The 15,336-nt window shown below is 46.4% G+C and overlaps 1 protein-coding gene across 3 annotated transcripts in view; it reads left to right on the top strand.

Annotated features, from left to right (window-relative positions):
* The window catches only part of epha6 (eph receptor A6), a 754,048-nt gene that overhangs the window by 699,655 nt on the left and 39,057 nt on the right, over positions 1–15,336 (top strand). For all 3 annotated transcript variants that reach the window (XM_070893392.1, XM_070893391.1, XM_070893390.1), the window contains 2 exons: positions 3,544–3,605; positions 11,674–11,883. In XM_070893392.1, the coding sequence (XP_070749493.1) occupies positions 3,544–3,605; positions 11,674–11,883 (272 nt within the window). The remainder of the gene's footprint in view (positions 1–3,543; positions 3,606–11,673; positions 11,884–15,336) is intronic.

Below are 15,336 nucleotides of genomic sequence, written 5' to 3' on the forward strand. Positions count from 1 at the left end.
TCGATGCAGACTTAGAGTCCTGCGTTCACAGATGTAATACGTGCTCGAAGTTAAGCAATGTACCCAGGGAGGCACCGCTAAGTTTATGGTCTTGGCCCTCCAAACCGTGGTCCAGGGTACACGTCGACTGTGCAGGCCCGTTCTTGGGTAAAATGTTCCTTGTGGTTGTAGACGCGTACTCCAAGTGGATTGAATGTGAGATAATGTCGGCTAGCACGTCCGCTGCCACTACTGAAAGCCTGCGGGCCATATTTGCCACACACGGCTTACCCGATGTCCTGGTGAGCGACAACGGGCCATGTTTTACCAGTGCTGAGTTCAAAGAATTCATGACCCGCAACGGGATCAAACATGTCCCATCTGCCCCGTTTAAACCAGCATCCAATGGTCAGGCAGAGAGAGCAGTGCAAACCATCAAGCCAGGCTTGAAGAGGGTAACTAAAGGCTCACTGCAGACTCGCCTATCCCGAGTCCTGCTTAGCTACCGCACAAGACCACACTCACTCACTGGGATCCCACCTGCTGAACTGCTCATGAAAAGAGCACTTATGACAAGGCTCTCGGTAGTTCACCCTGATCTACATGAACAGGTAGAGAGCAGGCGGCTTCAACAAAGTGGATATCATGATAGCGCAAATGTGTCACGCGAAATTGAAATCAATGATCCTGTATTTGTATTAAATTATGGACAAGGTCCCAAGTGGCTTCCCGGCACTGTCGTGGCCAAAAAGGGGAGCAGGGTGTTTCGGGTCAAACTTTCAAATGGACTTATTCACCGGAAACACTTGGACCAAATCAAACTCAAATTCACGGACTACCCTGAGCAACCCACCTTGGACCCTACCATTTTTAATCCCCCAACATACACACCAGTGGCAACCGGCACCACGGTTGACCACGAAGCAGAACCCATCATCCACAGCAGCCCTGCAGGGCCCAACACATCAGGCAGCCCAGCAAGGCCAGCTGCACAGCAGCCCAGTGAGGGCCCAACAAATGATTCAACAATACCAGCTTTCACACCGAGACGATCAACTAGGGCAAGAAGAGCCCTAGATCGACTCACATTGTAAATAGTTACACTATTGACTTTGGGGGGCAATGTTATATATGTGGACTTGTATTTACCCACCACAGGGCTCATCCCCTGGAGTCCCAAGGGATCCCATAATCCCTTGGGAGCACAGGTATTTAAGGAGGCTTCACAGGTTGGAGAGGCACTCTGGAGACCTGCAATAAAAGACTAAGGTCACACTTCACTTTGAGCACACAGTGTTCAGTCTGACTCTTTCTCCATACACAACAATTAGACTCTCTCTTATTGGAGATAATCATTGCCTGGCACTTGTGTGGTGTGAATGTTTCTTGTCAGTTATCAGCATAAGCCTGAATGTTGTCCATGTTTTGCTGCATGCAGGCACGGACTGCTTCATTAGCTGAGGAGTTGTGAATGAAACTGAATACTGTAATTGTCAGCGAAAATCCCCATTTCTGACCTTATTATGGAGAGAAGATCATTGATAAAGCAGCTGAAGATGGTTGGGCCTAGGACATTCCCTGAGGAACTCCTGTAGCGATGTCCTAAGATGATTGGCCTCCAACAACCACAGCCATCTTCCTTTGTGCTCGGTGTGACTCCAGTTAATGACAGTCAGGTGTGAGGTCCTCAATTGTCGGTGGAGGTTAGACAATAAGTCAGGAGGGAAGCAGGATAACAGTGTTACAGGTGAAGTTAAGACAAGTTGTGCTCTGTTGGAGGCAAAAAGCTGTGGTCGGTGCAAAAGAAAGAATGGGGGTGGGGGGAGGGTGCGGAGAGAAGTGGGAGGGAGGAGAAAGGGGATGCCTGCGGCAGGTTAAAGATAGAGCTCTAAAGCAGAAGAGCTCAATAGGTGCAGCCACCATATGTTCCGCAGCACTAACTACCTCAACCTGACAGCATTGCTCTTCACTGGAGTCTTCCTTATCACTAGAGACAGGTACTGTGCTAGTTCTCAGGTTTCACTGATTATGATATTCATATTGAGAGAAAGCAAAACCCCGACAGCTGTTTAATAACATAAGCAAGAACTGAAAGATGAAAGTAAAAACAACCCCACCCTCAGGGATAATAGATGTCTGTTCAAATTTAACATTATGTGTAATGACTTTATTCTCAACTGCTGTGTCCCAGATAAGGCTCCAAAATTCTCTCCGTAAAAGAAAATTTTACAGATCCTGCCTAATTATTTTTATATTTGTGTACTTATTGATGTTTACATCTCAACTGATTAAAAAGTATCGTGTTTAAAAAACGATATTTATCTGGGTTGTGTTGCTTTACCAACCAGCTTTTCAAATGACTTTTGTTTTATGAACATCTGCTGATGAGAGACTGGTGTACACAAACCATTTTATGGAAACAACACTGCTATGTCAGAGAAAGGAATTCAAAGGATGATATCAGGAGAGATTTATCAATTACTGTCAATCCCATTAATAATTGAGGCATGCAAGGCACTGCCTAAAATCAGAGCCTTTTCAAACAAAGGTTGGCTGTGAATTCTAAAAGTACAGTTCTATTTAAAGAATGGTGCATATTTTTACATAAAGAAACCTGAATGTATTCTCAAGAATTCAGCTGCAGCATATCTACAATAACCTGTTAAATGTTAAATATTCTTAAGTTTTCTGTTGCGGTTTGAATTCAAATTGACAGAGGAATGTTTAGACTATGCTTAGCATGAGAATAGAAAAATGCTTTTAGTTGTTACCCTTCATATTTTTCCAAATCACATCAAGGGGAGTTGTGCATTGTCACCTTGTGTGAACACAGACTTCTTGTTGCATACATTCCATCTGATTATCCCTGTCCCATGTGCATGCTTGGGAAGGGAGAGAAATATGCAGACCTCTCACTCAAATGCAGTGAAACTAATGATAAAATATGATTTATTGGCCCCGAAAAACCATGGTCTCCGACTGTAACTCCAGCAGAAGACCAGCAGAATGCACTGGTAAATGGCAGGGACCTGCCCACACTGGGTGTACAGCATTTCCACAATTTTCCAGCATACCTTGTAAAGGGCGGAAGCTCCGAGTCGTGAGTTTCCCATTTTCCTGCTCATTCAGAATGGAGCATGTGTGGTGGTCAGTACACTGACTGAGATGTACCACACCTGCTTCCAGATGGGCAGAAGTGGACCCTACCAAGGGGGTCTGGAATGGATAACTTTGTTTTAAAAATTACCGTGATAAACCCTCATACATCGAGGCCAAGGGGGGCATCGCTGGGGTCTGGGGGAGTGGTGTCTGGACCAGGCAGTGTGCCTGGATTGGTGCTTGTGCTCTCCTGCTCAAAATTCAACTTATTTCTTGTTAATATTCAATATTTGGGCTATGTATCTCATTTTCTGATAATTAAAACATATATTTTATCAGTAAAATCCATTTGCAATTCAGCCTGCTCTTTGGTATGTAAACTCTCACTCCTGTGCTCGGGTCTCTGGAGTCATGGAAAATGTGGTTTATGTAATGTGCTGATTGTTTCTTTTGCTGCATCCACAGGTAGGCCAGTGATGATAGTAGTAGAATATATGGAAAATGGATCGCTGGACTCATTTCTGAGGGTGAGATAGCCAACAGATTAAAGATTAGTATAAAGATAATTTATTGACAATTTCTGGACTTATTTGTTGTAATTAAATTTTAAAATGGAGTTCTGCATAGTGTCAAGTGCACAATGGTGTTTTTCCAAGGTATGCAAGTCATAACAAAAGAAGATTTGGCTTTCAAATAGAGGTTCGACCTCTAAAATCCTGAGTTCCGGAATCCAGAATGTTCCGGAATCTGGACACCGGGCCGGATCCGTGGCGGGGTCGTCCGGAAACCGGAAATGTTCCGATATCCGGACTCCCCCCGCCTCGCGAACCGACTTCACCTGCCCCGACCTCGCCCCAGCCCGACTTCGCCCCGGCCCCCCTCCCTCCCCTTTACCTCGGCTGCCCGATCCCACCTACCTCGGGCTAGACAAGGAGCTCCTCCACGGCAGCAGGGCCCCGCCCGATCAGGTCCTCGGCAGCAGGGCCCCGCCTGATCAGGTCCTCGGCAGCAGGGCCCCGTCTGATCAGGTCCTCGGCAGCAGGGCCCCGCCCGATCAGGTCCTCGGCAGCAGGGCCCCGCCCGATCAGGTCCTCGGCAGCAGGGCCCCGTCTGATCAGGTCCTCGGCAGCAGGGCCCCGCCCGATCAGGTCCTCGGCAGCAGGGCCCCGTCTGATCAGGTCCTCGGCAGCAGGGCCCCACCCAATCAGGTCCTCAGGTCCTCGGCAGCAGGGCCCCACCCAATCAGGTCCTCAGGTCCTCGGCAGCAGGGCCCCACCCAATCAGGTCCTCAGGTCCTCGGCAGCAGGGCCCCACCCGATCAGGTCCTCGGCAGCAGGGCCCTCCCGATCAGGTCCTCAGCAGCAGGGCCCCTCCCGATCAGTTCCTCGGCAGCAGGGCCCCGTCCGATCAGGTCCTCGGCAGCAGGGCCCCACCCAATCAGGTCCTCAGGTCCTCGGCAGCAGGGCCCCACCCGATCAGGTCCTCGGCAGCAGGGCCCCACCCAATCAGGTCCTCGGCAGCAGGGCCCCACCCGATCAGGTCCTCGGCAGCAGGGCCCCACCCAATCAGGTCCTCAGGTCCTCGGCAGCAGGGCCCCACCCGATCAGGTCTTCGGCAGCAGGGCCCCACCCAATCAGGTCCTCGGCAGCAGGGCCCCACCCGATCAGGTCCTCAGCAGCAGGGCCCCACCCAATCAGGTCCTCAGGTCCTCGGCAGCAGGGCCCCACCCGATCAGGTCCTCAGCAGCAGGGCCCCACCCGATCAGGTCCTCAGCAGCAGGGCCCCACCCAATCAGGTCCTCAGGTCCTCGGCAGCAGGGCACCACCCAATCAGGTCCTCAGGTCCTCGGCAGCAGGGCCCCGCCCGATCAGGTCCTCGGCAGCAGGGCCCCGCCCGATCAGGTCCTCGGCAGCAGGGCCCCGCCCGATCAGGTCCTCGGCAGCAGGGCCCCGCCCGATCAGGTCCTCGGCAGCAGGGCCCCGCCCGATCAGGTCCTTGGCAGCAGGGCCCCGCCCGATCAGGTCCTCAGGTCCTCGGCGGCGGGGCCCCACCCGACGACCTGATCGACGGGGCCGGCAACTTGAACAGCTCCTCGGGGAGCAACCCCCTCCCCCTCCCCCACCTCTAACGTTCTGAAATCCAGAAATACCCGAAACTGAGCTCGGATGTTTCCGGATTCGTGACGTCAAAAAGACGTTCCGACGTCCAGAAAAACACAAAAACCGGCTCGACCTCGATCCCGAGGTTGCCGGATTTTGGAGGTCGAACCTGTACAAGTATTATGGCTTTGTGGCTATAAGTACTTTAGTTAATGTACTATGGGGAACTAGTAGTCAAATGAACATATTAATGTAATATTTTCACATACATAAAAGTGTATGAATACAGCCATAGGTGAAATGTGCCGTAAAGGACTGGTGCCTGGTGTATTGTGGGTAATATTACGAGTCCATGTTGCCAGCGGGGAGCCTCAACATCAGCAGGCCCGACTTGTAGAATTAACCCCACTATCTCACAAGGCAATCTATCCTCTTTGTAAGTGGAGGAGTCTGTTTTTAATCATGTCCCACATTATACTTTTAATAAAATCTAAGATTCATCAAAACTATTTGTCCTGCTGCAGGTGCATGAGGCAAGTTTACAAGTCTGAACTGCCAACAGGGCACCTTGTCCACTAACAGCACAAATCAGAGATTCAGGTGCACACTGCACACAATATTACAATCATTCATTTTTGGGGTCAAAAAATCACGAGCACTACATGCCTGAAATTCCTACTTGTATTGCCAGTGACAAGGCCCCCGCCAGCAGTATGGAAATAAAAATACCATCATAAATCTGACATGAAGTACATTTGCTGTGACTTTGAGAGGATATGAGCCTTAGTGAAAATTCTCATTGAGGCAATAATGTGCTGAGAACTTGTGACAAGCAGGGTTCTAGGGAATGGAAGAGGAAAGGAAAGGCAGCGAGGAGGATAGAAATGGTGCACAGAGGGGATCGGGAGAGTGGAGTAGGGAGGATGTAGGGAGCAACAGTGTCCGCATAGGGTGGGGGAGAAGGCTGGAAAAAGTTTTGAGAGGAGGGTGGGAAACAATGGGCTGAATTTTGACAGCCAAATACGGATGAGTTGGGGTTGGGACAGATGTTAAAATTTTAAAAATCTGAACCCTGACCCCAAGCCGCATACTTCCAGGTTTAATGGAGGCGGGAAAAGGGGCGGGTAGCCAACTAAGATGGCCGTTGGGGTAGTGGGCCCCGAGGGAGCTCCCCCGCTCCAAACAACTCCCACCAGCTCTCGGCAACTTTCTACCCCCTCTAAAATTCTAAAATTCCCCTCCATGGCTGTGACCCCCCTGCCCTCCCACCCTGAACCCCGGTGGGCCACTGACCCTCCCAATGCCTGCCCCCAACCAGGCCTTAGACCACTTACCACCAAGGGCGCTACCCAGCGCCGAGCCTGTGGCCAACATCTCGCCGTAGGCAACTAGGCCCATACAGCAGTGCCTGGTTTCCAGTCGTCTTGAATCCCCTTGCCACTGGATCAAGACCTTGCTCAGCTAAACCAGTGTGCAACGACTACCCCACATTAAAAGAACTCACGCACAGGCATCTTCCACTCCGTTAACATGAAGTTCGGGACCTGGAACGTCAGGACCCTCATGGACAACCCCAACAGCGACAGACCGGAACGATCTGTCCCACCTGTGACAGAGTCTGTGGCTCTCGTATTGGACTGTTCAGCCACCAAAGAACTCATTTCAGGAGTGGAAGCAAGTCTTCCTCGATTCCGAGGGACTACCTAGGATGATGATGATGACGATAGGTACGCGGGTTTCCAATTTATATATGTTATGGTGGGAGCCAGCTTTCCCAAGCCTCGGGAAACCTGGTAGCCCAAGGAGGGCGGGGAGGAGATACGTGCCCTTAAAGCACTGCTTGTGGGCCAGGGGGAGCAGGAGTGCTTCCCCCAGCCCCCAAGTTACACACACCCCCCACATGAGACCCTCCCCATAAAAAGACACCTCCTCCCAGCCCCCGCCGAATCAGACCCTCCCGGGATCACATCCCCCGGGGTTGGGGGTTGGATTTCCCCCCCACCCCCCCCCCGTGGGTTGTGGATCAGACCTACCTCCTCCGCAGTCCTCCCCGCCTGACTGGAAACCAAGCCTGTCAATCAGGCGGAGTTCCGGGCGGCGAACACTGGATATCCGTGTTTCCTGACCGAAACTGTTCAGCCCCGCCTACATAACCCATCCCTGTTAATATCCAGGGCAATGTTTGCAAGGGCAGGTCCAGGAAACAGTCTTTGCAGGGCCAGATCCATAGGAACAGGAGTCGGCTATTCATCTTCTACAGCCTATTCCACCATTGAATTAGATCATGGCTGACCTCTACTAGAAGTCTATTGACCCACCTTTTTTCCCATATCTCCCGATATCCTTATCTAACAAAAAAACTACCAATCCCAGAATATTTAATATTAAAATATTTTTAATAATACAGATTGAACCTCTCTTATCCAGCACCCTCAGGACCTGGCCTGTGCCGAATAAGGAATTTTGCCGGATGAGGGAAGGTCAGCGGGCCCGAGGTCGGGGGAGGGGGGTGTTGGCGGAGGTCGGTGTCCCAGGCAGGCTCGACATGTCGGTGGGCCCTTGGCGGGCCGAGTGCTAGTGCGGGTCGAGTGCTGGCGTGGCCCCAGCGGGCCAAGTGTCGGCGAGGCCCTAGCGAGTGTCGGTGTGGCTCCACCGGGTGTCGGCCTGGCTCCACCGGGTGTCGGTGTGGCTCCAAAGTCGGGATGGAGGTCGGCTGCGTTCTGCGCTCGCGCCCCCGGCGACCGGAATCATGCTGGACGAGGGGTGGTACTGGATAAGGGAGTCCCAGATAAGGGAAGTCAAACCTGTAGAAGGCTATTATTAAAAACATTTAGAATTATAATAAAGTGGAGGTTCCTAATTATCAATTCCAATTTGGCAGCAATATTTTATTTACTGTATTGTATTAACCAAATGAATCAAACAGTGTAGAGAGAATTCAAAATACAGTTTAAAAAGATATCTAGCAAAATGAAACACTAGGGGCTAGAAATTGGCCAGGATAGCGCCATTTTAACATAATGTTTGGGTGATAAAAGTTTTTTTGACGTTAAAATAATTTACCGTCATTTTCCGATATAGGCCAGTAGTTTAACGCTGGCATTAAAAAATAACGACTGCCTTTTTTCGAAACCGTTTTTGTGACGTCACTCGCTGTCAAATACTCCAATATCGCCGTTTTTGAAAAATTGGCCAATAGCGGCATTCTTAAATATCACCCAAAAATATCGCCAAAAAAATGCAGGTCTTACCATTTCAGATTCACAACAACACCAGCGCTAACGGCGCCATCTTAAACAGAGCTACAGTTCAGTAAATGAAAGTATATAGAGGGAGGCTGCATTTTACACTTTGAGGTTTTTGTGAGTTTATATTTTGTTTTTAAGCACATTTAAGGACATTGAAAAGAATGGGGCCTATGCTATCTATGCCATTATTGCTGGATGCTTTTGCTATCGAGCAGTGACCTGGAAGAAGGCTTATTTGACAGCATTACCAGCGTAATCAAAGAGGTCGCAGACTAATGGGGAGAAGGCCTTAACCTCAACGAGTTTTCAGGGAGCAGTGCTCACACCTGCCCTGTCTAAGGCACAGTGCATTAGAAGGCTTTCGAAAAGAGGTGGTCACAAAGATATGCCAAATCAGAAAGGCAGACATACAGCCGACAAGTGTGAGGAAGACCGCATTGCCTGTCGAGGTGAAGGTGACTGCGGCACTTGCCTTCTATGCCCCCGGCTCCTTTCAGGTATCAGCATATGCTCCATCTCACAGCACGCCACACATCTGCTGCACTGTTGGCAGGAAGGATTCATCAGCTTACCAATGACCAGGGAGGCACAGAATGAGAGGGCTGTAGGCTTTGCACAAGTTGCTGGCTTCCCCAAGGTACAGGCTGCCATTGACTGTACCCACATTGCCCTGCGAGCACCTCTTCAGGTTCCGGAAGTTTACTGAAACTGAAAGGGATTCCATTCGCTGACCGTACAGATTGTCTGCGACCACTCAGCGGATCATGGTAGTAAATGCAAAATTTCCAGGGAGCATCCATGATGCTTTCATCTTGTGTGAGAGTACTTTCCACACAGCTGATGGAGCCTCAGCCAGAAGCCCAGGGCTGGATGCTGGACAAAGGTTACAGGCTCGCCACTTGGCACCCCCCTCCGCAATCCTCAGACAGAAGCTGAGCGTCGCTACAATAACAGCCACATAACCACACGATGCCTGGACCACTCTGGAGGCTGCCTGCAATACTTCCCTGAGCAGGTCGCTGAGTTCACTGTGGTGTTCTGCATGCTACACAACTTAGCCATCATGAAGGTACAACATTTGCCATAGGGAATTGCAGAACCAATGCAGGAGAGAGGGGGGAGGAGGAGGAGGACGAGGCACTCATGCCACCACCAACACCCCCCCCCCCCCAGGATGACAGGGGAGGAAGCCTCGTGGAGCTTTCACCTCTGCAAGAATCTTGCATGAAGGCTGAACGGCACGGTCATCATTGACTGCCCACTGTATCCAACCATGTTGACTATTTCCCCGTTATTCTGCGAATGAGACACTGCACAAGTTTGGTTTAGTTGAAAAAATAATTTGAAATTTATTAAGCATTTGTACAGTTGTACTTTAGTGCAACTTTCTAAATGTTCATTTTGTAACTTTAATCACATTTTTGAATATTAAACTTTTTAATTGTAGATGTCACTTCAGTAACAACCAACCAACCAACCAACAACAACAACCAGAAAGATCGAAAGACAAAAACAGGGCAAAAATTTTTATTTTCTGCGCATGCGGAGAATGGGCATCATTTTTAACACCGAAAAATTCAGTTTCATCGAACAAAAATGGTGCAATTTTATCGCTTCACCAAACGTTACAAAACGTTTGGCCAATTTTTGGCGTTTATTTTTTGGCGTTATTTCGGTGGGAAAAAAAGTCGTTAAACACGAATAGCGCCAAAAAACAGTGCTATCGCAATTTGGCCAACTTCTAGCCCTATTATAGGGCCCACGTTTCCACATGATTTGCGCCTGATTTTTAGGAGCAACTGGTGGAGAACGGACTATCTTAGAAATCGCAATTCTCCACATTTTTTTTTCTGCAGTTCTAGTCAGGTAGAACAGTTTCACTTTGGAACAGAATTTTTTCTTCAAAAGGGGGCGTGTCCAGCCACTGACGCCTGATTTCAAAGTTTCCACAGTGAAAACGTACTCCAAACTAACTTAGAATGGAGCAAGTGAAGATTTTTGTAGAACTGAAAAAACCTTGTCTACACATTAAAAAATCAGGCGCAGGTTACAAATTAGGCGCCCAGAACGAGTTTGGGGGGGGAAGGGAAGTCATTAAATTCTACAATAAATCCTTATTTATACTTATACAAATATTATACAAATAAATCCAACCTGAATAAACATTTATAAGCAAAGAAAAGATTAAATAAACCATCTTCCTACCTGTGTGAAAGTGCTTCAGGCAGGTTCAGTCAGTTCAGCGGTGTGGCGTCGTTCCCGCGAACGGCGGGGAGGGAGGGGCAGTAAGCAGGCAGCAAGCAGCCTTCAACTTGAGGTGGAAGCCGTCAGCTCAGCGGTGTGGCGTCGTTCCCATGAACGGGAGGCAGAGGGGAGGCAGCCGTTCCTGACGGTGGGCGGGGGGGGGAAGGAGGCAGTGAGAAGGCTGCAGGAAGCCTCAGAAGTTGAGGTAGCCATTTCCGACGGCAGGAGGGGGAGAGGCCATTGGGAAACGGCTGCCTCAACTTCTGAGGCTTCCTGCAGCCTTCTCAATGCTGCAAGAAGCCTCAGTGCTGATCATAGAAGGGCAATGTGGTTTTATTAAAAAATGTTCAAAAATTAAACAGCTACAAAGAACTACAAAAATGACCGGGTGCCAATGTTTCCTTCACACTGCGCGTGCGCGAACGCTCCAACGCGCACGTGCAGGGTTGCCGGCAGGAAAAAAACTAATTTAAATGGTACCCGCCCCCTCCCACTTACAAAATCGGTGCGAGTGGTAGGCTCCGCCCCCCTGGGCGCCACGCCAAGCTGCCATGGAGCTGCAGGGCGCTCCAGAATCACGCGTTTTTTTTTCAGGTGCCGTTTCTGGCGCGAAAAACGGGCGCCCAGCTCGGAGGGGCGCTCGTTTTGTAGCGTGTGGAAACTTGAGGCCATTGTGTGTGGAAATAGGAAATAACATAGAATCACCTTTAGCAAAATAGTTAAGAGGCTCAAATATTCATGGCAATATATATGCTAAATATATGGAGTAAACTACAAAAATGAGTTGAGCTGATGTGAATTATGGAAAAGAATCATGCGATCAAGCGATAAAGGCAAACCATTATGCATTGTTACAATAATGATTTTTTTTAATTACTGAACAATATAAGAAGAACTAAAGTGAAATTGTTTCACAAATTGATTCATAGAGAGAAGTTACCTGTCATATAGTAAAATGAGTTGTTTGTATTTGATGGGTATTTCCAAAATTTTGTATTATGCAGAAACATGATGGACATTTCACAGTCATCCAACTAGTGGGCATGCTTCGTGGGATAGCCTCTGGCATGAAATACCTGTCTGATATGGGCTATGTACATCGGGACTTGGCAGCTCGCAATATCCTTGTCAATAGTAATCTCGTCTGCAAAGTGTCAGATTTTGGTCTTTCCAGAGTGCTTGAAGATGATCCTGAAGCTGCGTATACAACAACTGTAAGTCAGACATCATTATTAAGGAATTAACATGCAAAATCAGCCTAATGATCATATTTGATTGTTTGGATGAGTGCAGTTAAAATGGTTAACTTTTGTGGATTTAACGGAAACATTTTTTAAACATGGCTTAATGCCATTGAACCCTACGCCCAAAATACATTTAGATGTACAAAATCTTTCATCTATATAGTTGCTGATAGTTCAAATTAACATTTTACATTATGCGGAAATTGCCAGGAACATGTTCAAATAAGATTTTGCACGTGTAATCATTAACAGCAAACAGCACTGCAGTAGTCTCCAACTAAGTTAATCTTTGGAGTATGTCCAGTTCAATAGATCTGCCACCAACTCGAGACACACATGGTTGTACTCTTTGCTGTGCGATACAACATCTGTATATTTGTTCCATGCTCTGCCATTCACAGTAATTGTGATGAATTGCCTTCCTCTGAAGTTTGTCATAGACTGGAACACCAGGCAGAAACTGATCAGCAACATCAATCGCAGAGAACAGGGACATTTACAATGGCATCAGCATGCCAGGATCTGTCAGATCATGGTTCTGCAGACTCTGTTACCTCAGGGCAAAAGCTCGCATGTTACTAGATGCAAACGACATTGACAGGAATCAATACAATATAAATTTTTGTTATCATTATTAAATGTATAGCCAGTTTTTGACCATGGCTTTCAGATGAGATGTAAAATTGATGCCCTATCTACCCTCTCAGGGATGCAAAAGATCCCACAGCACTATTCGAAGAAGACTTTCTTCCAGTGTTCTGACCAATATTTATCCCTCAACCAACACCTAAAGCATATTATGTGCTCATTATCTCAGTGCTGTTTGTGGGAGCTTACTGTATGCAAATTGGGTGCTGCATTTCCCATATTAGAACAGTAACTACACTTCAAATGTAAAGCGCTTTGGGGCATCCTGAGGTCATTAAAGATGCTATATAGATGCAAATCACTATTTTTCTCTTTATGGCCTAGTGTGCTTGCCATGCAATGTGAAATCTGCAGCACCTGAGACTTGTCTTTCTGGTTTCCTGTAACATTTCCCACTTTGGAATCCCGCTGTAGCCAGCTGGTCTGATCACTGAGCTCATGGCTTTTCCTTTGTGAAATACCAGGTGTGATCCTGTGCTTTATCCCCTCACATGCATTTGAGCAATGCAAACTAGAAGTTAAAAAAAAACACCGATCAATTTCTTGTCACAATCCTCCTGCAGCCCTTCACAGTAATTGTCATAATCTGCTGTACTCCCAATTTGATGTAATCAACAAATTTCAATATTGATCATTTCTGGGTGTATTATTAACTATATTAACACAACCTACCCCAACACAGATTGTTGTGGAATGCCACTCACTACATTTTTCCAGTTTAGGAAACTTCCTTTTGCCCTTACGCCTAGCGTTCTGCCCTCAAACCATCTCTCTATCCATGTGGCCACCTTTCCCCTAATTCTGTGTGTCATTACCTTTGTCACAAATCTCTTATGTTGTACTTTATCAAATGCTTTTCAAAAACCCTGTCTAGGATACCCACTCTATTTCATTTAAAGAGCTGAATTCAGAATAGCTTTGTCTGTGGATTTCTGCCCAATAGAAGATGGATTGAGAATACTTAAACTCATTTCACTGCTGACCTTCAACACCCATGAGCCAGAGGAGATCTTTATCCTCTCTGCATGACTGAATTGAAACCAAATCCTAGAAGTGAAAGGACAGACTGTCAAAACTGTATGAACTCTCGAGCTCCTGGATCTAAAACAAACATAGAGCTATTTTGTCAATATTCTACTTTCTACCTATTTTTGACATATTGCAATATGTATAGTTAAATATTGTTGGTATTGATTTTCACCGGAATAATGTTGCATAATGACAACATTATCCATGTTTGGAATATTCCAGCAAACTCTGCTGAGCTGACAGCAGCTCTTCTAATGAGGATATCTGTCATATCCTTCACTTAAGAAAAGGTACTGTTGCTACAAGAGAACTGTGGGAAAAAATGTTTTTAAGATACCAGATAATGAAGGGTATTTCTGCTAATGCTAAGGGAAGGAATAAAGAGTAGGAAGATTTTAAGCTTTGTCACTTCTCTAAGGTTTGGTTATAAAAAAAAACTAGGAAGACAGAAATATCAAAACAGTCCCTCGACTCATTATTGCATTTTGTCATCTATTATATAAAGCAAGCCCAAAGCAAAGCATGACACTAATGCAGTTATAAATATCACACTGGAGCTCTCTAATGCAGGTTCTTTTTTGTTACAGCTTTAGTTTCATTTCTTGCTCCGATGAATAATGTTTGGTTGAGTGAAAAGACTATATTGAAATGTCAAAGTTTACTCATGCAACGTAATCCTATATACCCTAGTTATTCTGTACTTACCTATATAGTCATCAGTAAGACTAAAAAGACCATATCCAACATTGTGAAATATTCAGACTATCAGACAAAATTTATACTTTTTCAATGTTAGAAATAATTTTGATTATCTAGCTATTAAAGCTACTCAAATTCCACCCAAGCTAGGTGTAACAAATATAAAAAGCCCAGTGTTAATATTATACATATTTCATTAATAGTTATGGTAAATGTTACTAGCTGTGTAATGAAACAATTATTTCAGAAATTCTTAACATTAAGATTGTAATTTGCTTTATCCGATGTAGTATCTGGAATCTAATGGCAGACAAGCTGGACTAATTAAAACAATTCATCAATCTGAATGAAGAAACTTGACAGGGTAGCAGGAATGAAATCCCTCCTGTCATCATGAGTGCGCAATGGTATTTTGGTAAAATTATTAATAGGAGGAATTTCATCCCCAAGATATTTTAATTTCTAGGAAAGTAAACAATTTTGAAAAGGTGTAGACTAAGCATTAGAGGCATCCATATACTCTAATAGTTGTACAATATGTGGAATATTGGGCATATGCTTTAAATATTATTTTATTTTCTATGTGTTTATAATATACATCCCATTTACTCATGCCTCAAGCAGTGAACAAGCAAGCCCTAGTATGAAGTCTGAAATACGGAGTTGCTGATCATGGTTCTTTGGGTTGCGCCACCTAACACTCAAATGAAAATAAAATCATCACACATACCAATAAGTGGAATGGAATATACTGCTTTTGATTTTGGCAGGCAAGCACTATATCTACTTATCTCATTACTGCAATGGGGTAATTTTAAATATGCAACCATTTCTATCCAAGTGTGGAGTATTGATTTTGGTCTTTGGCATCTATCAAACTGGTGGTGAGTGTAGCCTGATAAGAGGCCTGATCATTTTGATGGTTAGGCCTCATTTAAGTGTAGTAGGCATGCTGCTCACACAATTGAAGTGCTGACAGGCAGCTCACGGTTTTGGGAGGGCAGGAAATGTGACGGGAAAGCCACTGAGCATTGGGCCTGCAGCAGC

The sequence above is a fragment of the Pristiophorus japonicus genome, chromosome 11 (genome assembly GCF_044704955.1).
Source record: "Pristiophorus japonicus isolate sPriJap1 chromosome 11, sPriJap1.hap1, whole genome shotgun sequence".
Taxonomy (NCBI): domain Eukaryota; kingdom Metazoa; phylum Chordata; class Chondrichthyes; family Pristiophoridae; genus Pristiophorus; species Pristiophorus japonicus.